This window comes from Bubalus kerabau, chromosome 3 (genome assembly GCF_029407905.1).
Source record: "Bubalus kerabau isolate K-KA32 ecotype Philippines breed swamp buffalo chromosome 3, PCC_UOA_SB_1v2, whole genome shotgun sequence".
In the NCBI taxonomy this organism is placed as follows: domain Eukaryota; kingdom Metazoa; phylum Chordata; class Mammalia; order Artiodactyla; family Bovidae; genus Bubalus; species Bubalus kerabau.
Genome location: NC_073626.1, coordinates 3,509,784 through 3,530,263, shown reverse-complemented (window position 1 = coordinate 3,530,263; position 20,480 = coordinate 3,509,784). Strand labels below are relative to the sequence as shown.

The 20,480-nt window shown below is 50.2% G+C and overlaps 1 protein-coding gene across 1 annotated transcript in view; it reads left to right on the top strand.

Moving 5' to 3' along the window:
- F13A1 (coagulation factor XIII A chain) overlaps nt 1-20,480 on the top strand; it is a 146,092-nt gene that overhangs the window by 118,317 nt on the left and 7,295 nt on the right. The window contains exons 12-13 of the mRNA XM_055570528.1: nt 1,757-2,044; nt 7,876-8,036. Coding sequence (XP_055426503.1) covers nt 1,757-2,044; nt 7,876-8,036 — 449 coding nt within the window. The remainder of the gene's footprint in view (nt 1-1,756; nt 2,045-7,875; nt 8,037-20,480) is intronic.

Sequence of the window (20,480 nt, the reverse complement as noted above, 5' to 3'; positions counted from 1 at the left end):
CTCTTCATCTCTGTTGCATTTCATTGTTAAGTAAAGTGGGAGAAAACAGCTTAAAAATTAATGTAACTATAAAAGTCAGCATTTTTATTTCAAAGTGATTCTTCTTTTGCTAGCCACTGGCAGGACTAGCTTTTTGTTTGTTTGTTTTTTGTAGGTTTATATTATTTATATATTTACTGCATCTTCATTGCTGGGCACAGCTTTCTCTAGTTGCAGAGAGCAGGGGCTCCTCTCTTAGTTGTGGCTTCTCCTGTTCTGAAGCGGAGGCTCTAGGCTCATGGATTCAGCAGTTGTGGCACATAGGCTTAGTTGCTCCAAGGCATGTGGAATCCTCCTAACCCAGGGATCGAACTCACATCTTCTGCACTGGCGTGTGAATTCTTATCCACTGAGCCAGCAGGGAAGACTCAGGATGAGTTTCTACAAGCCAAAGAATTTGCCTCTGTGTCACACATGCACTAAGATACATCCAGAGGAAGTCAGACAGTAAAGACTATTGAGGAGGGTCAGCCCAGCCGAGAGTCACCAGCAGCAGGCTCTGAGCCCCGACTTGTACCTTCTCAGCTCCCCATGTGCATAGAGTCACTTTTTGATTCTTCCATCTCTCACTTTCTTCCCATCTCTCCCACCACCACCACTTTGGAAACCCTACTTAAGACATTTTCCTAAAAACAGCACACACGTCTCAAACTCTCCCACCAGATACCAAAAGGTGTCCCTCAAAAAAGATGTGTTCAGTGTCATATGAGTTTGGGAAACCTTATGTGAAAGTAAATAATTCTCAAGATGTCCCTGGTGGTCCAGTGGGTTAAGACTCTGCCTTCCAATGCAGGGGTGAGGGTTCGATCCTTGGTCAGGGAGCTGAGATCTCACATGCCTCGGGACCAAAAATCAAAACAGATTTTTGATTAAACATTAATTAATTAAACAGAAGCAATATTGTAAGAAATTCAATAAAGACTTTAAAAGGGGTCCACATTAAAAAAAAATAGCCTTAAAATAAAAGTAATCAAGTCTTGCCACAGTTGGGCTCCATCTCAGAACCTTGGCCAGGTTAGTGAAAGCTGTGGGCACCCAGGAGACACCACAGCATAGCTCCCTGTGGGGACGTGACCTCTTAGCCTTCTGCAGGGGAGGCTTGTTCTCACTGAGCTGACTGTATGAGCCGGGTGCTGACCGGGGAGCATGACCTCTGCACCCTGATGGAGGCACGTGACAGCAGAGAAAGGAGAGCGGGGTGGGCAGTATCGGCCAGGGGGCGGGTCAGCAGGAGCACGTGGGGCAGGCCCAGATGGAAGGAGACGCGAGGAAGAGAGATCTCGCCAGGCAGACCCACGAATGGGAGAAAACTCACGTTGTAGACGGTGAGAGGCAAGATGCAAGTCCTCCAGCGGCGTGGCTAGGAATCTGGGAGGGAAGCAAATGGATTCCACAGTGTGAGAGAGTTAGGTTTTGTCAGTTCTGCCTGATGAGCCCTGAAACAGTGGCTGTGGAAAAACAACCTGTAGAGGAAGCTCTGGAGCAACCCCTGTTCAGGTAGATCGAACCCAGCAGCCTGGGCAGGTTGACTCTCCGGGAACTTGACTTTGCAGAATCCATAACATAGGATGGTGAAGATGCCCATAAAGGGAAGCCGTGTGGCTTGCAGAGGCAACCCAGCAAGTCCCACATGTGCACCTGCAGCCCTCTGTTCATTAGGGTGACTTTCTCGTGGGTGGCTGGCGTGCCTTTGTCCTCATCTCTGCACCTCTCCTAGGTCAAGAAGAAGAGAGGCTGGCCCTGGAAACTGCCCTGATGTATGGGGCCAAAAAGGCCCTCAACACAGAGGGCGTCCTCAAATCGAGGTCTGATGTCCGCATGAACTTCGAGGTGGAGAACGCCGTGCTGGGCAGGGACTTGAAGGTCGTCATCACCTTCCGGAACAACGGCTCCACCCGCTACACTGTCGCAGCCTACCTCTCCGGAAACATCAGCTTCTACACCGGGGTCTCCAAGGCGGAATTCAAGAACGAGACCTTCGAAGTGACCCTGGAGCCCTTGTCCTGTAAGTTGACGGGGGGTCTGCTCCCTCCAGGATGTGGGAAGAACACCGCACACACCACTAGACTGTTGATCCACCCCCTCACACACACACAAGCCTTTATTTAGTGCCTACGAGTCCAGATATTATTTTGTGCTAGAGACACAGCAGAGTTGCTCATGGAGTTGATGGTCTCCTGGAGGAAAGATGGGGGCTGGGCAGGAAACAACTGAACAAGCGAATATACACGGCTCTGCGTGGAATAGGAAAACACGAAGCAGGGTAAGGAAGACAAGAAGCGCCGGTAAGGGGCGGGGTGGCCAGGGAAAACCTCTCTGACAGGGTGACGTTTCACGGAAAACTAACAGAAGGGAAAGAGCTTTCCAGCCAGAAGAAAAAAAAAAAAGAGGGAAGGCCCTGAGGCCAGGGCTTGTGCGACGTGTTCATGAGCAGCAAGGGGGCCAGGGTCAGAAACAAAGGCGTCTAGAGAAGGGTGGGGGTACCGGCCAGGACAAGCCTAGAGGACTCTGTGAGGACTTTGTTCTGATTCCAGCGAGCTGCAGGGCCACGAGGGGGTTGTGAGCACAAGCGTGCCCTGGTCTGACTTGGGTTTGAAAGATCACTCTGGCTGCGGTGTTGAGAACAGACCATGGGGGCTGTGGAGCTGAGCTTTCGGAGAAGTTACGACGCTCTTGCGATAGTGAGCCGTCCGGTCTGGGCGTGTTCCGAAGGCCGAGCTCTCAGGACCGGCTGACTGGTTGGGTGTGCGACCTGAGAGAAGGAGGCTGTGGAGGAAACTAAACGAGATAATATATACGGAAGGCTTCCCGTGGGTAGGCTGTCAGTACATGCTACCTTTCAACATGTTCACACTTGGGGAAACTGAGACCAGAAAGGGTGAGCTGACATGTTTAAGGCCACACATAGCAGTTAGAAGTAAAGTGGGTACCAGAAGCCTCATGCCATTCAGGTAGGGGTGGTGAGCCAGCTCCAGGCATCCTTGGGCCCTAAGGGGGCTAGTTCCTGTTACCTGGGGTCCCGCAGCCCCTCAATCCCCCAGCCTAGGAACTGTACACCGTCCTCTCCTGACCACTAGAGTTCCATCTCAGACTTCTTCCCCTCCTCTCCCTGATCCAGCAAAAGCATGAGCTCACCTGAGCTAGCAGACTAGAACGGCATGAGACCTTAGCCGTCTCAGTCATCCACCCTGGGAGGTGGGGCCCTACTCAGTGTCAACACAGCTCCCACCACTCAGCCCACCCTAGGCTTGTCTTGAATAACCTGAAGGGAGTTGGAGACTGTTTTTTGCTTTACCCTGCAAGCAGGTGGCACTAACTGCATGCAATAAACTGCCCGTTGCAACTGAAAATACATTGCAGTGTACTGCAAAAAGCCACAGGATTCTAGACCTTGATCAAGCAGGTCAGGATCTATTGTCGGAGGGTCTGTTGCAGAGAAAGTTTTCCAAGTCAAACAGGAGCATATTTTCCAGATTGATGATTAAAGGGGATGTGTGAGCTAGAATCAGCTGGGAAGATGTGAATAACTTAAACCTTTCAGTGTCTTCCAGGGTGCTATGCCTTCCACTCGGCTATATTTAGTTTTCTTTGCATTTTTGGAAAAAGAGACAAGGCAGCCCCTGCCTGTGTCTCCCTTGGCTTTCCCCAGACACCGTCAATGGTGCTGGCAGGATCCCAGCTCCACCACTCAGAGAATGAAAACCTATTCTTCTTTCTCTTGCCACATTTAATAAACTTTATCTAGAACAATTTCTTGTACAGTGGCAAAACACAGCACTTACATAACGTACTATTTTAGGAGCCTGGTCTCTGGGGCTCAGAAACACAGCCCAGTTTCTTCAGTTCTAAGATTTAGAGGATATTCCACCTCAGAGAATAAAGAGACCCGAGGCCAACAGGATCAATGTAGAGCAAGTCTCTGTAAAGTTGTCAGGCACATCTCAGCAGCCCTAGACATCCCCGTGGTCAAACATGGCCCTCTAGAAATACCAGAGGATGTGCATTATTATTACTGTTATTATGGGAGGCTGCTAGAGGCAAAATGCATGTTGAAGGCCGCTCACTTTGCCACCCCATCTGGCCCATCTGGCCACAGGTCGCACGTGCTCCTCTGAGATTGTCTCCAATTGAGGGACAGAGTTTTAGTCTTCTGGACAAGTCACTGCTCTGGGAGCCATGGGGGAAGCAGGGTCCATGCTCAGATGCAAAGAACGCAATAGGTGTGTGTCACCCAAAAAGGCAGAATTCGAGGGTCAAAGTCAAGGCAAGATCACGGATTCAAAAGGCAGCCCTCAGTAGGATAGGACGGCTCCAGGAAGCAGGCTGAGTTGTTGACTGCTTGTCCAGGGCAGACCAGTACCTTCTAATAACTCTGTGTAGCCCATGGCTGACTCCCAGCCCAGGCACTGTTCTCTTTCAGGCCTGACCATTGTTGCGGGGCTGTTGGGTGAGTGGTAGGATGTTTACCAGCATAGATGGGCTTCCCTGGTGGCTCAGATGGTAAAGAACCCACCTGCCAATGCAGGAGACACAGGTTCGATCCCTGGGTCAGGAAGATCCCCTAAAGAAGGCATGACAACCCACTCCAGTATTCTCACCTGGGAAATCCCATGGACAGAGGAGCCTGGCGGGCTACAGTCTGTGGGGTTGCAAAGAGTCGGACACTGAACATGAGCAGCTAAGCACCTGGCCTCTACGCAGGAGATACCAGCATCTCCCACCCAGCGGTGACACCCTAAAAGGTCTCCAGTCATTATCAAACATTCCCTGGGGTCAAAATGCGCCCCCCAACACACACACCATTGACAACCACTGGTCCAGAAGACCATCCTTCCCATTTCACCAGGAACTACACATGTTCCGGGGACAGGACTTTCAGTTTCAAAACTGAGACCATCCAAGTCCACTCAGGTCTGCCCTAACACCACCCCATCTCCTGTAGAACCCCTCCTGGGACTTCAGGAGCCTTTCAGCCTAGAATATGCATCATCTCATCATTGTATTCAAATGTAGATTCTGATTCCCTAGACGAGGGCGGGGCCAACAACCAGTATCTGCAACCAGCTCCCAGGCGGCAGAGCTCCTGCTAGTCTGCAGGCCACAGCCTAGCTGCAGGGACCTGGGTTGGGAGGGCCCAACCTTCCACTGAACTGAGGTTCTTAGAGGGCTGATTCCAGCGGGTGAAGGGCCCTCTGGGGGTCAAGCAGTGCTTCTCAGGCCCGCTGTACATAAGGGTCAGCTACAGAGTGGTCAAACAAGACCTAGACCCCAAACCTCCAAGACTCTGATTGAGTTGGTCTGGGGTGGGATCCAGCAGGGTAGGTTCTTAAATGTCCCCCAGTGACTTCAAGGTGGAGCCAAGACCGGGCCGTCTCAACACCCAGTCCTCTGTGTAGAGATCTTGAAGCAGCTGGTAGGCACAGCCTGGCGCTCCATCACCTGGGCGCCCGCAAGGCAGGAGGCCTCCCTGTGCCCTGATCGGTGCTCACCCCACACAGCCTTCTGGCCCCAGGTCCAGTTCACCCGCTCACAACGGGGGGCCAATGAGAAGATTCACACACATATATACTAGAGACATGCACGTATATACATAATGCAGACATGCACGTACAACACTCTCCACTTGGGGATTGTTTCCTTTGACAACTTCCACTGAGGGGAGGACTCTTTGGCCAAAAGCAGACAGTGAGCAGGCCAGCTATGGCGGAGACATTCAACTCCGTGCAGGGGGAAGGAGGCGTGAGTGCCCCGTGCCCTGGTGGCTGACCACACAGCAGGGGCACTGGCTCTGCCCAGCGCGGGCTTGGCCTGCAGGACAACGGCCCTTGGCCCCCTGAAATCCTGTGCTCTGGAAACGAGAGTGAGAGGAAGTGGGCAGGGCAGCAGGCAGAAGCCCACCGCAGCAGTCAGAGCCACAGGACAGAAGCCCCCTCCTCGGCCCAGATGGTGAGCGGAGGGGAGCCGGGACCAACTCCCCACCGCCGGGGTCCAGCCTCAGTGGATCCAGGGAATTCGAAGCGGGGACAGCGTCGGTGAGGATCAGGAAACAATTGCTTAATTAAACGTTAATTAAGGATATAAAGAGTGGTTAAATAAGGATAGCTCAGTGAGGAAATTCAGTGGAGAAGAGAGGCTGAATAACTTGGTTTACATGGAAAGCTAATAAAATTCCAAGGCTAGGAATTTACGTCACCAACATAGGCCGCAGGCGTCCTCCCGTTCTCCCGAAGGAGAGGAGACACTAAGGCCTCCCCAGTCAGATCTTAGAAGCCCAGGCATAATTAGTAGGCTTGACAAGCCTCCACGCCCCAAATGGAAATTCAGCCAGAAGGTGAGAGAAAGAACGACATGGGGAGACCAAGTTTCGGTGAACAAAGCCCACACTTTATTTTCCAAAGTAGTTTTTATACCTAAGTTATGCATAGAGGATAATGGGGGAAGGGGTAGAGTCATGTAGTAAGCCAGGCTTTCTTCCTCCAAACTTATCATATGAAAAAGTTTAGGTGATTTACATCATCTTCTGGCCAGGGGGCCTGTCAACATTTTAAGATCCTTTCTTAAAACTTATTTTTCTCTAAAGGTGATTATTCTAAAGTCAGGAGCCACCCTCCGAAAGCATTAGATAAAGTTGCATTCCTATAGGGCAAAGGTGTGGTGGGCTGTAATAAGAAAAGAATTAACTCAAGGGTCCAAGGTTACAAACATTAAAGCTACTATTTACATTCCTATACACCAATTATATTAATCAATACACTCCCAGGGACACAGCAGGTAAGGGATATGGAAACTTAGCAGCAAACATTGGCCCAACAAGTGAAAAACCCTTCACCAATACAATTTCTAATCAATCTTTTAACTGCTCAAGGGAATCTGTATTTAGACAGTTTAAACAGTCTTGTCACCCCCAGGAACTTTATTAACTGGAGCTGTAAGTTAACTCTTTTTCAGAGAGAGGTGGTGGGGGACAGCCCCCCGTAAAGTCAGAAGTGTAGGTGAGAGCACAAAGCAGTAAAGTAGGCAAACTCTGGTTTTGGGGATAGATGCTCGAGAATACCCAGGGGGACTCCTGAGGCTCGATCCCGCCTTTTCGTATGCCGAGCCTCCTTCCTCATGACCTTTGCCACGGGCGGAGTTCCTCACGCTGGCTCCCGGCACCCCGCTGTCCAGATGCAGATGCCATCCTCCCTGGCTTATCCCCAAGAGCTCACACACATTTGGCACAGAGGTCTTTTAAGTTGCAGATAGCAGAGGGGGTGGGAGACAGTTGAACGTGTGTGTGAAATAGGTTTCCACCGCTTCTTTCTCTTAAATAGAAAACTCAAATTAGGTTGGAATGGCAAGAGTTGGAGAAAAAGTGTGGTGCCAAGGAAACAAGGAAAATGTTCAAGTAGTCAGCAGCTGCGCTGAAGCGTGGCCCGTGGCTGCCGTGAGACGTTTCCTGTCTCAGGAGGGCGCTGGGCACCAGGGCCGTGGGCATCCCCGCCCCAACTGCTGTCCCGGAGCTGTTTGTGCACAGGTCCAAGCAGCCGCAGCTAAAGCCTTCCGGTCCTTGGTTTTAAACCTCTTTGTCATGCTGCGTTTTATTAATACAAGAGCAAAAACACTGCTGGGAAAATGGGACACGTTTTCTCTAGGAAGGCTTGACTGAGTGTTCCATTTCCAGCACGTTCTTTACCCCAGAAGCCGGAGTGCTCCTTGTCCCTGATGGACTCTGTGTTCCGCTCGCCCTCCCCTGGTGGAGGCTGTGCCAACGGGGAGAAGACAGGGCCCACGGGGAAGCAGGGAGCATCTCCTCCCCGGTTCTGACACTGGCACGTTTGTGTTTCTTCTCTCCAGTCAAGAGAGAGGAGGTGCTGATCGGAGCGGGCGAGTACATGGGCCAGCTGCTGGAGCAGGCCTTCCTGCACTTCTTTGTCACGGCTCGAGTCAACGAGACCAAAGACGTTCTGGCCAAGCAGAAGTCCATTGCGCTGACGGTCCCCAAGGTCATCATCAAGGTTAGTTGCTGTATCTCAGCCGAGCAGAAAGGCGAGGCTGCTGCTGAGGCCCCCGGCCTTAGTGCTTGTGAATGTGCGTGTGCGAGCGTGTGTCTTGTGTCCTGCTCCCCCTGCAGAGAAAAGGAACTAGGATTCTCCTGTTCTTTGAAAGAAGTGAACTGCCCTATAAATAGATGTGCACATGTAACACTTATCTCTCCTCTCCAGATTTAAATATATAGATGTGGCTGCAGATATAAATATAACCTGTGGGTATAAACACACTTGTGGAGGAAGATGGAGATGTGTAAAGGGTACAGATAGAACTCAGTGTCTCCAGAATCAAGTGGGTCAGGCGTGGCCTCAGACAGCAGCCGCCTGGATCCACTCCCACATGTGCTGCTGCCCATGGAGTGCTCGCTGCGTACAGCAGAATGCACAGACCGAAACGTCAGCCTGGCGACCACGGCGTTTCGTGTGTGATACACCTGGCCACCACCGGCCAGAGGCAGACACAGAGGATTTCACCACACAGCTCCCTAGGAAGCTCCCTCACGCCTCTTCCCATCAATTACTCCCCCATCACCAGGACTACCGCTCTTCTGACTTTCCCATGTATTACCTGTTTGGCTAGTAGTTCATTTTTTAAAATAATTTTTAATTTAGCTCTTAGTCCCTTTTTCTTTTATTTTTATTTATTTTATTTATGTGTGGTTTTGGCCTTGCCACATGGCATGTGGGATCTTAGTTCAAACCCACAGCTCCTGCATTGGAAGTGCAGACTCTCCACCACTGGGCCGCCAGGGAAGTCCCCCCGGTAGCTGTAACATTTGCCTCTCCATTTTCACCGTTTAATGTCTGTCTCAGCGGAAACCTCTGCCCAGATGACTTAAAGGCACTTGGCAGAGGGGCGCTGGGCACGGGTGGGAGGAGACATAAATGTGGCGGCCTGTTGTTCCCACATCTCAGGAGCATCAGCAGCTTCAGCACCCACATCCCGGAGACCCATCCTGCCCTGGGAGCAGAAGCCCGGGCCTCCAGCTGGGTCCTTGGGCGTGACATCTCATGTCAGCCTTGTCCAGGGCTCAGAGACCTTCCCAAGCGATTAAGAGTGATGAGCACAAATCAAGGCACATTCCTCTAATGTGGTGGGTAATTAAAGTCTTAGAGTCACCCGTATTTTAAAGCCTTTAGAGGGGGCAGGCAGGGAGGGGCAATGAAGCCCCGTGTCTTACAAATTCCTGCTCTGAGTCACTTGTAAAGCTGGTCACTGCAGCGCTCAGAATGGCAGCCTTCCCTGTGTCCATGCCCTGTGCATGGTAATCTATCCGAGGGCTACCCTGCGATGGGTGCCACTAGGCTGAAACTTGGGCCCCCAGAGGCAGAGAACCCTGGACCCTCCTTTTCTAGAAAGGCTGGAATCCTGATACCTCCTTGGTTCTTCCACCTCAGCCCCTTCTTCTGGGCCCATCACAGCAGCATCCCACCAGAGGCCTGAAGACACAGAACAGAAATGAGGACTGCAGGCTCTGCAGGCAGAGCAGGAGAATATACAAAATGGAGGGGTGGTGTTGGGGGTCCTCCAGAGACGCCGCCACTCCCCTGAGAACGGAAACTCAGGGGCGCTGTGACCGGGGCCTGCTCACCACACACGGGGCACCCCCCTCCTTGCGAGCTCTCTCAGAAGCCACACGGTCCCCTGCAGGCCCCTCCCAGGGGTCGGGGAGGCTTCCCTTCCCACTCCTGTTCAGAACTCCACCTCCGAACCTTGCCCACCAGAGGCAAGGCCCGCGTGCTCACCTAATTAGGCACCGACAGCTTGTCCCCATGGAGGGCTCAGGAGAGAGGCTTCCCAGATGGGAAGTGCTCAAACCGCAGCACAAAATAGAATTTAATTGCACCGCTGATAATAAACTGGGTATATAAAGGAAGCTGATAACTTTCATCTCTTAGACATTATTAATTGAAGGATTATTGGTGAGTCGTCTTCCGAGTGTACTTAGACGGCAGCTCAATTCCCCAGGGGCAGAACCCAAATCCCTTCTCCTCCAGCTCGAGTGACCTGGGCCAGGATGGTATAGTTGACCAAGAGCTGCAGGGGGAGCTTGTCCTTATTTTTGTTTTGTCTTTTATCTCTATAAGCACATCAGGAATGCAGTTCTTAGAGGAAATTTATTTAGAGGTAGGACTTCCCCAGTGGCTCAGTGGTGAAAAATCCACCTGCCAATGCAGGAGAAACAGGTTCAATCCCTGGGTCAGGAAGATTCCCTGGAGGAGGGTGTGGCAACCCACTCCAGTATTCTTGCCTGGAGAATCCCATGGACAGAGGAGCCTGGAGGGCTACGGTCCATAGGGTTGCAAAGCATTGGACACGACTGAGTGACTAAACAGCAACAACAGGGCCACTTGGCTGGACTCGAGCAGGAGAGAGAGAGAAAGCCTGGCCTCTGTTCAGGTGTGTTCAGGAAAGGAGGCAGGAGCCTGATCATGTACGTGGTTCCCTAACTACTAACCTCACTGACCACATTAGCCCTGAGGATGAGCTCAGCGGGAGCAGGTAAAGAGGTGCTCCTGGATGAGGTGCCTGGCGCCCTGAAAGCCACCAGGGGTCCCTGAGCTGTGAGAGGCCCTGACTGCAGAAACGGGCTGCCTGGCTGAGGTCCCAGAGACTCCTGCCTTTCTCTTTTCCCTTCAAGCCTGCGCCCAGAGCTCTGTCTTCTGGGCACCCTGGCTCAGCCTCAGGGCTGGAGCTGCCTGAGTGCGAGTTTGCAGCTGTTCTTGGCCTCCCCCTCCTTTCTGGAGTGAATAGAGACCAACCTGGACCACGATGGGGCCCACCTGTCTGGATCCACATCAAGTCAACCAAAGTGCTCAGGCCAGTGGACACGTCCTTGCCGCCTAAGAACCCCATCTCACATGTGACCATATCTCGCATGTCTCCTGTGACCACAGAGATGGGAACTGGGTTAAATTGTGCTCCCAGTTAACTGTTCCCTGCACCCACCATGCGTGAGTCACAGTGTGTGAGCCTCATATGGAAAACGGCAGGAGAGACAGTCATTAAACTTTAATGAGCACATATCTCTTTTCCCAGGCTATCAAAATATTTTGATGAGAAAAGTATATTTTATTAAAATTGGATGTAGAATTTTTCTCTGCCTTCCCATGTGTTGATTGTTGTAAGAGGCTTTAAGTCAGGAAAAGATTCTTCAGCATTTTGATGGTTGAAATGAAAGTCACTCAGTCATGTCCAACTATTTGTGACCCTATGGACTGACTATACAGTCCAGGGAATTCTCCAGGCCAGAACACTGGAGTGGGTAGCCTTTCCCTTCTCTGGGGGATCTTCCCAACCCAGGGATCGAACCCAGGTCTCCCGCATTACAGGCGGATTCTCTACCAGCTGAGCCACCAGGGAAGCCCTGATGATCTTGATGGTTAATGAAGGGCTATTTGGGGGAGAGGAGAGGACAACACAGGGATTCAGCTGGCCCACAGGGTAGAGGCTGGTGTGGGACCTGGACCACTATGCCAGAGGCTTTCCCCCCAGTCTCAGAGAGCAGAGAAGGGTCCCAAGGTTCATGTCCTCACCCAGGTCAACCAGAGCAAGAACACCTTTTGTAGAGAAGCCCCAGAGCACAGGGGCTTGGATGGCCGGGCCCCCTGGGTTCCTCATCCTACCTGGGCAGCTTTGGGTCAGTTCCTCAACACCTCGGCTGTACAATGGTCCAGTAATATCGCTGACCTATAGGCTACTGGGAGAGATAATAGAAATAACTCTCACAAAGAACTGAACATAGTACCTCTGTCATGGTGAATGCCCAATGGGCTGGCCCAGCGGTAAAGAACCCACCTGCCAAGGTAGGAGACGTAGGTTTGATCCCTGGGAAGATCCGCTGGAGGTGGAAACGGCAACCCACTCCAGTATTCTTGCCTGGGAAATCCCAGGGACAGAGGAGCTTGGCGGGCTACAGTCCCTGGGGTCGCCAAGAATCTGACACGACTGAGCGACTGAACAACAATCGTAATACTCGCCCCGTTATTAATCGTAATCATGTGTAAAACAACGCATTGTTGGGGACTGAATGTATGCTGTGTCCGAGCACTCAGCCTGGCCCAGGACCTGGTGTTTGCAGGCAAGAGTCCACTCCTGCCCCGCCCCATCCTCTCTGCACTGGGATCCTGCACAGAGAAGTACTCCAGGCAGCAGGGCCCACGGGCTAGAGGGAAGGCAATGCTCGCCTGGCAGCATCGGACCTGCGCCCTGGGTGTTGAGCATGTGCGCGGTTCCCTGTGGGACCGTCCTGAGAGGGAGGCCCGTCCCGAAGAGCCTGGAGGAGCCTTGGGGAGGGGGGTGGGTGAGGAGAGGTGGTCACACATCTCAGACCTCCTACTAAGACCTCCTCTCAGTATCTGGGAAACGAACCCCTGCCAGTGCCATTGAAAACAGCTCAGGTCCCACCGCCTCCTTAGGATCATCTCGTAGGAGCGTCCATCTCGTAGGAGTGTCCTGCAGCTGCTGTAGAACATCCTCAAACACCAGCAGAACCTGTTTCCTCCTGTGAATGAGGAACACGTTTGCCAGGGGAGCGGGGCTCCCTCTCCTAACAAGCACAGAAGCTCGGGGCTGGCTGCTCGCCCAGATGGCTCCTGAATCAAGATGCTTTCTTGGCTTCTCTTAACAACCCTTGTGCTCCCCCTGGGGCCCACCACTCACCTAAGGTCACCTGTAGCATCCTCCTCGCCTGCCTCCTGCCGGCGCTCCAGGAAGCCCCGATTGTAACCAGAGAAGAGCTTGGGGGGTCTGGGGGCCGTGGTGGCTGCTGAGGCCGACACCCCGACATCCCAGTTCATAACCTTTGTCCAAACTGGGGAGCCCCCTGAGGACTAACAAGTGTCCCCCAGATGCTGGACGGCCACCAGGCAAATTGTGAGACTCAACTGCGGTTTCACTTTGTTCTTTTTTTTTTTTTTTCGTTTCATACATGATATTTTACATGTTTCAATGCCATTCTCCCAAATCTTCCCACCCTCTCCCTCTCTCACAGAGTCCATAAGACTGTTCTATACATCAGTGTCTCTTTTGCTTGTGAGAGCCCAAATACCTAGAAATTTCCATCAAGACAAAAAAAGAAAAAAAAAAAAAAAAAACAAGAACAAAATTCTGAGCTCTAGTTATTCCCAACCCCAAACCCTAAACCTTCTCCCCTCCCAGCCTCCCAAGGTTTCTCCGCGACTCTGTCAGTATGGGTCCCGGCCACCAGGACGCAGCCCTGCCGAGTCCATGGCCCTGCAGTGGGCGGCAGGGCGGGGCGGCTGGGATGGGCTTCCCCGCGTCTCTTTGGAAGGCGCTGGTGGAAGCTGCTGGCTTCTCTCCCGTGTGCTTCTCAGCTTCAGCCCCTGAGAACCCAAACCCACGTCACTCCCCACGGGGGAACGTGCAGATGAGAAAGTTCTCCTGGTCACCCCGGCAGCGCGGTCTCCCTTTGAACCTCCACAACATTTAGAGTCAAGAAAGGCCGCATTTCGGATGCTGTGCCGCACAAGGTATCAGGCGGAATCCTCCCAGGATCCTCGTAAGAAACTGAGGCCCAGAGAAGTCAAGTGACTGGCCCAGGGACACACAGCGGCGGCCACCGGGCTTCAGATGCTGGGGGCAGCCCGCCTTCCCCTCAGCTTGCCCACTGTGGTCACTGTCTCTGGCTCATCCCCGGCAGGGGTCTCCTCAGCACTACCCTGAACCCCCTGTAGAGAGAGATCAAAGTCCACGTGAGGGCCCACCCTGACGGGCTCCGAGCAGGTGAAGCCCAGATCAATATTCTGATTGATCACTATTCTGGGACCCGGGAGGGTCCAGACCAGCCGTGGCTTCACCTGCTCAGGTAGCTGCGTCTCTCTCCATCCTCTGCCGGTCCCGGAGGATCAGGCCGTCGGCACCCCACGGCCAGGAGCGCGCACCCCGAGGGCTCCACTGTGAGGCGCGCCTCTCCACCTCCCTCTCGGCGTAGGTGTGGGAAGGAAAGTGAGAGTCACGGGTAATTGGGCTGCCTCAGACCTGTTCCCTCTGCATTCCTGCTTGCTATTTTCTATTCTTAAAAACAAACATGCAGGCAAAGTAGAACATCAAGGATAACGAATCTCGTCTACCTCGTCATATGATCACGCTGTGCTTGAGCTACTAGACCTCCTTTGAAACGATAACTCTCTCTTTACCCCACTTAGAGAAGACTGTTATCGTCAAGTAAGACAGCTGTGTCAGAGCCCCAGGGTTACCTTGCCACGTTTGACTCTGGCATAGAGATCTGATTCTTTCCCTGTAAAGTCGGAAAGAAGGAGTTGAGTTGTATACATGTTTTCAAATTTAGTTCAGGACCAAGTTGTAGTCACTGAGCTCCACTGGTCGTTCAGCGACGGCGCAAGCTAATACTGCAGATGACTCTTCAGTGGATTTCAGGAAATAGACTCCTTTCAGCGAAAAAGGAAGTTACTATTTTTGCCTCTCTGCTGTCAGAGATGACAGGGTGTGCAGCGTTTAAAGATGAATGCCCTGGAGTCAGAAAGACCTAGATTCCTATCTGGATCCTGCGGACATCCAGGGTCTGTAATGTGGGCATTTTGTTTATCTTCAATGTTTCATTTCGTGTCAGTAGAATGAGGATGATGTTACTGCCCACCGCCAAGTCCATGGAGGATCACCCAAGATGAAGGGAGCGAAGCGGTGAGCAGGGCGCCTGCATCACTGTGCGGACACTGAACGCGCCGTGACCTGCTGTCCCTGTCATTACTAGTCAGGGTCGGCGCTGAGGGCGGGAGGCGGGGACTCTGGCACCAGGCTGTCTGTGGTCTCCCTTCCCCCACTTGCCGTGTGACCTGGAACAGCTCACTCTGGGCCTCACTTTCCTCATCTACTTCATAGGGTTGTGAGGATTAAATGAGTTAATGTAAGTAAATCCCTTACATCACCATTGTCCAGGAGGAGGTGGTGGTGGTACTCGCTAAGTTGTGTCCAACTCTTGCGATCCCATGGGCAGAGGACCTGGCAGGCTGCAGTCCATGGGATTCTCCAGGCAAGAACACTGGAGTGGGTTGCCATTTCCTTCTCCAGGAGATCTTCCCAACCCAAGAATCGAACCTGGGTCTCCTGCCTTGTAGGCAGATTCTTTACCAACTGAGCTACAAGGGAAGCCCAGTAGGATGTTCCCTAATTACTGGAATACCCTAAATACGGACCGTTCAGTACGAGAGCCACTGGACACATGTAGCTGCTGAGTACTTGAACTGTGGCTCGTACAAGTGAGGAACTGAGTTTTTACTTAATTTAATTTAAATTCATTTAAACATTTAAATAGCCCCATGGGGCTGGCAGATACCATACTGGACAGTCTTGGAACCGTGGCTGACTGTTGTAAAACCATTTGCATTATTTAGTCTATGCCAATTCAGCTGGGCTAGAGAGAAACAGCCGTGGTGGTGTTGGTGAGTATGATTCACAAACAAGCAACCGCTCGTTACCAGCAGTGATAATGCTCCCCATAGTGGGAGGAGGGAAAAGTTCATTTTCCAGTGATAAGTCAGGGAAGACATGACTGGCAGCCCCTGAAATAAGCACTGTGAGGTGAACTAATAAATCATGTGAATTATATTGACAACTAAGCTCATTCTTTGTCAAACTTTTCCTTCATTTAAGTTTTGATTTTGAATATAGCTATATATATATTATAAAGCATATACTCCATGGAAGAGATCTTAAAAAGTAGTTCTTTCCCAAAAGTTTGTGTGTGTATGTGTGTGTGTGTGTTAGTAACTTTTCTTGTTTACCAAAGAATCAGAATATTGATCTTTATCATGAAAAAAAGAAAAGAAGGACTCAGTATGTCAATATTGGTGAATGGTATTTAACTTGAAAAAGTATCATATTTTATGTCAACATAAAAAAAACGGAAATACTTTAAATGGAATATTGGGGAAAATCGGAGCGCAGAAGTGTTTGCTGTCCCTGAGGATGACGTATGTTTCATCCTGTCCCCTGGTCCAAGTAACGGCTGGTCGTCTGTTCAGTGAGTATACGCTGTGCATGGCGCATCGTGTAAACCAACACATACTATGAAGATCCTACGTATATTCTCCATTTTCCTCAAAAGGAGGAGGAAATATTGCTTAAGCAGAAGACGGTGATGTTGAATGTTGGGTTTTTAATGTTCAGTTTGGTTTGAGTTTCTAAATTTCATTGTCTTCTCAGCAGTCAGGCCAAGGACGTTTAAACTCCAGGGGCAGGAGACAAATGTCAGGAAAGGGATGCTGGATCTTTGTTAATTGCAGAAGAAACTCTCCACAATCTGAGAAGGGCCCCTCCTTTCATCGCAGCCTGCTCCCTGCTCCAGTAACAAGGCGGGCTGAGAAGCACTTATTTATGTGCCCCGCCAGCGGCTAGTAACAGAGACCATGTCTAGGAGCAAACTGATTAGGCACAATACATGAAAGTATCTAAGACTTCATATCCTAATCATACTCAGACCTACAGCCCGTCTCTGAAGGCCCAGACATCGGGCCAATCTTTCAAATAGTAAATGCCCGTATCTCTGCCATCAGTCACCTGTGACCCACTTTCCACAGCAGAAGGATCTTCCTGTAGAGCTAGCCTATCCGTATGTAAAGGATCCTTAACCACCAGGCCCCTGAGGGCCACAGGCGTCCTGGCCTGAATGAACCCCCTGGAGCCACATGCAAGGTGTGTATGCATCCTGCATTTGTCGCTGTGTTTGTCTGTAGAAGGAAAGGTCAGTAGCTGCTATCAGGTTTTTCTAAGGTTCCTGTAATTGCAATAGAAAGCCATGAAGAAAGCAGATGGCTCCAAAATATTTTTCCTCCAAAATCAAAGTGATCATAGCAAATGCTTTCGCCAGTAGTGTCTCTGAAGCAGTTCTACTTGCTTCAATTTAGACAGCTTTTGTAAATGTTATCTTTATCCTCTATTTTTAGAAACCAAAAAGTGTTCTGAGATTTTTTTTTTTTCTTAGGAAAAATATATTGGATGAACTTGAGAATTAAACCAAAGATTCTATGTAAAGTATTCCAATAATGCACTTTTATACATCCATCCCTTGTGTACCATGGGGATTGGCTCCAGGACTCCTGCAGAGACCAAAATCCATATCTACAGGTTCAGCATCCCCAGATGTGACCAGCTTTGCATTCTGCTGTGCACGGCAGGTTGAGGACCACTGAGGAGACACTGCTTGGCACACAGTCCTTGCTTCGTAGGTGACACCACCTGCTCTCCTCTCCACCGTCATCCACGCCCGCTCCACCCCTGACTCCTCTTTCCAGCTCTCCACCCATCCCACCTTAGGGGGTCGAGATTTGACAGTAATAACCATGGACAATTGGCTACAATTTTCCTTTTTCTTATAGATTTTTAGTTATAGTTTTAGTTATCAATGTGTCCCAAACAGTAAAGTCATAAGGTTTTACCCTTCACTCTAGAGTCTCCCAGGTTCAATCCCTGGGTTGGGAAGATCCCCTGGAGAAAGGAATGGCAACCCACTCCAGGATCCTTGCCTGACAATTTCCATGGACAGAGGAGCCTGGCAGGCTACAGTCCACGGGGTCACAGAAGAGTCGTACATGACTGAACGACTAACACTTTCACTATTACTACTCACTAGACTGAGTGACTTCACTTTCACTTTTCACTTTCATGCATTGGAGAAGGAAATGGAAACCCACTCCAGTATTCTTGCCTGGAGAATCCCAGGGACAGAGAAGCCTAGTGGGCTGCCATCTATGGGGTCGCACAGAGTTGAACACGACTGAAGCGACTTAGCAGCAGCAGCAGCAGAGTCAATAAGGGAGAATCTTCTTGGGGCAAAGTCCCTCCTTTTTCTCTCTGTTCTAGCAAGGCTCATTGTGGCCACAGGACTGGAAAAGATCAGTTTTCATTCCAATCCCAAAGAAAGGCAATGCCAAAGAATGCTCAAACTACCGCATAATTGCACTCATCTCACACGCTAGTAAAGTAATGCTCAAAATTCTCCAAGCCAGGCTTCAGCAATATGTGAACCGTGAACTTCCTGATGTTCAAGCTGGTTTTAGAAAAGGCAGAGGAACCAGAGATCAAATTGCCAGCATCCGCTGGATCATCAAAAAAGCAAGAGAGTTCCAGAAAAACATCTATTTCTGCTTTATTGACTATGCCAAAGCCTTTGACTGTGTGGATCACAATAAACTGTGGAAAATTCTGAAAGAGATGGGAATACCAGACCACCTGACCTGCCTCTTGAGAAATCTGTATGCAGGTCAGGAAGCAACAGTTAGAACTGAACATGGAACAACAGACTGGTTCCAAATAGGAAAAGGAGTTCGTCAAGGCTGTATATTGTCACCCTGTTTATTTAACTTCTATGCAGAGTACATCATGAGAAATGCTGGACTGGAAGAAACACAAACTGGAATCGAGATTGCCGGGAGAAATATCAATAACCTCAGATATGCAGATGACACCACCCTTATGGCAGAAAGTGAAGAGGAACTCAAAAGCCTCTTGGTGAAAGTGAAAGTGGAGAGTGAAAACGTTGGCTTAAAGCTCAACATTCAGAAAACGAAGATCATGGCATCCGGTCCCACCACTTCATGGGAAATAGATGGGGAAACAGTGGAAACAGTGTCAGACTTTATTTTTCTGGGCTCCAAAATCACTACAGATGGTGACTGCAGCCATGAAATTAAAAGACGCTTACTCCTTGGAAGGAAAGTTAGACCAACCTAGATAGCATATTCAAAAGCAGAGACATTACTTTGCCAACAAAGGTTCGTCTAGTCAAGGCTATGGTTTTTCCTGTTGTCATGTATGGATGTGAGAGTTAGACTGTGAAGAAGGGTGAGCGCCAAAGAATTGAGGCTTTTGAACCGTGGTGTTGGAGAAGACTCTTGAGAGTCCCTTGGACTGCAAGGAGAGCCAACCAGTCCATTCTAAAGGAGATCAGCCCTGGGTGTTCTTTGGAAGGAATGATGCTAAAGCTGAACTTCCAGTACTTTGGCCACCTCATGCGAAGAGTCGACTCATTGGAAAAGACTCTGATGCTGGGAGGGATTGGGGGCAGGAGGAGAAGGGGACAACAGAGGATGAGATGGCTGGATGGCATCACTGACTCGATGGACGTGAGTCTGAGTGAACTCCGGGAGTTGGTGATGGACAGGGAGGCCTGGCGTGCTGCAATTCATGGGGTCACAAAGAGTCGGACACGACTGAGCAACTGATCTGATCTGATCTGATGTTATACACTGCTTAAAAAAATAATGTAGTATAATGGCTGGGTTGCTACATGGAAAACTCAAACAACCAATACATTTCCTTTTTAAGCAGTCTATTTAATATAGCACATATTTACTGGACACCAGCTAGATGCTGGAGTTGAAAGTGGGCTAAAACGAAGTGAGTAAATGAAAATACCCCAAGTATTGCTAATCCAAATGATGTAGTTGAGCCTGTGATGTCTTGAGCCATGCATTGTGTTAGCTGCTTTATACGTATTGTCTCATCCTGATCCTTTCCTAGGAGGGAAGGACTAGTTTTATTATCTTGTTCCCCAGTAATTTAGAGTTTGCACAGATCCATCCGTCTGGCATACCAAGCCCCAAAACCAACAAACAAATGCTCCTAGCCATTTCCTAGCACCTGGTGTCTGTATTGGGAAAGCAGATAGTCCCAAGTGTGCAGCATTATACATTGTGAACAGCATAAGAACCAAAATAATACTAACAGCAACCCTAATAATAGTGTTCTACAATGATTACCCCATAGGAACATCCACCTTGTTTCAGAAAACTGAGTCTCAGAAAGGTTGAGACCTTACAAGACCTCACAGCTAGTAAGGCATGAAGCTGTCATTGAACTCTGGCCGCTTTGCCGCATACCCAATGCTGCTTCTTTTTAAACTTTTTATTCTGTATTGACATGTAGCCAGTTAACAATGTTGTGATGCTTTCAGGTGAGCAGTGAAGGGACTCTCAGCCATACATGTACATGACATGTATGTACATACATTTATGTACATGCATCCATTCTCCCCCAAACTCCCCTCCCATCCAGGCCGCCACATAGCATTGAGTTCCCGGTGCTATACCGTAGGTCCTTGTTGGTTCTCCATTTTGAATATAGCAGCGCGTACATGTCTGGAACACACCCAGTACATCTGAGGCTTGTGATACGTAAACTCACCCCAAACAGCCTTCTAGCTTCAGATATCCAGACTGGGGAGGAAAAGTCTTTTTTTGCCTATTTTAGCATTCAGATTCCTCTTCTTCAATGACGAGGACTCCCTCCTTGGATGTATTTCTTTCTCAAGTACCTCCAGGAGTGTTTTCTTCCTCTTGAACTCAGGGATCCCTTCTGTCCTGGCAGGAAACCTGAACCCTTTCCAGGAGCAGAGTCCACCTGTCCTCCCTGGCCGTGGAAAGCTGTTGCTA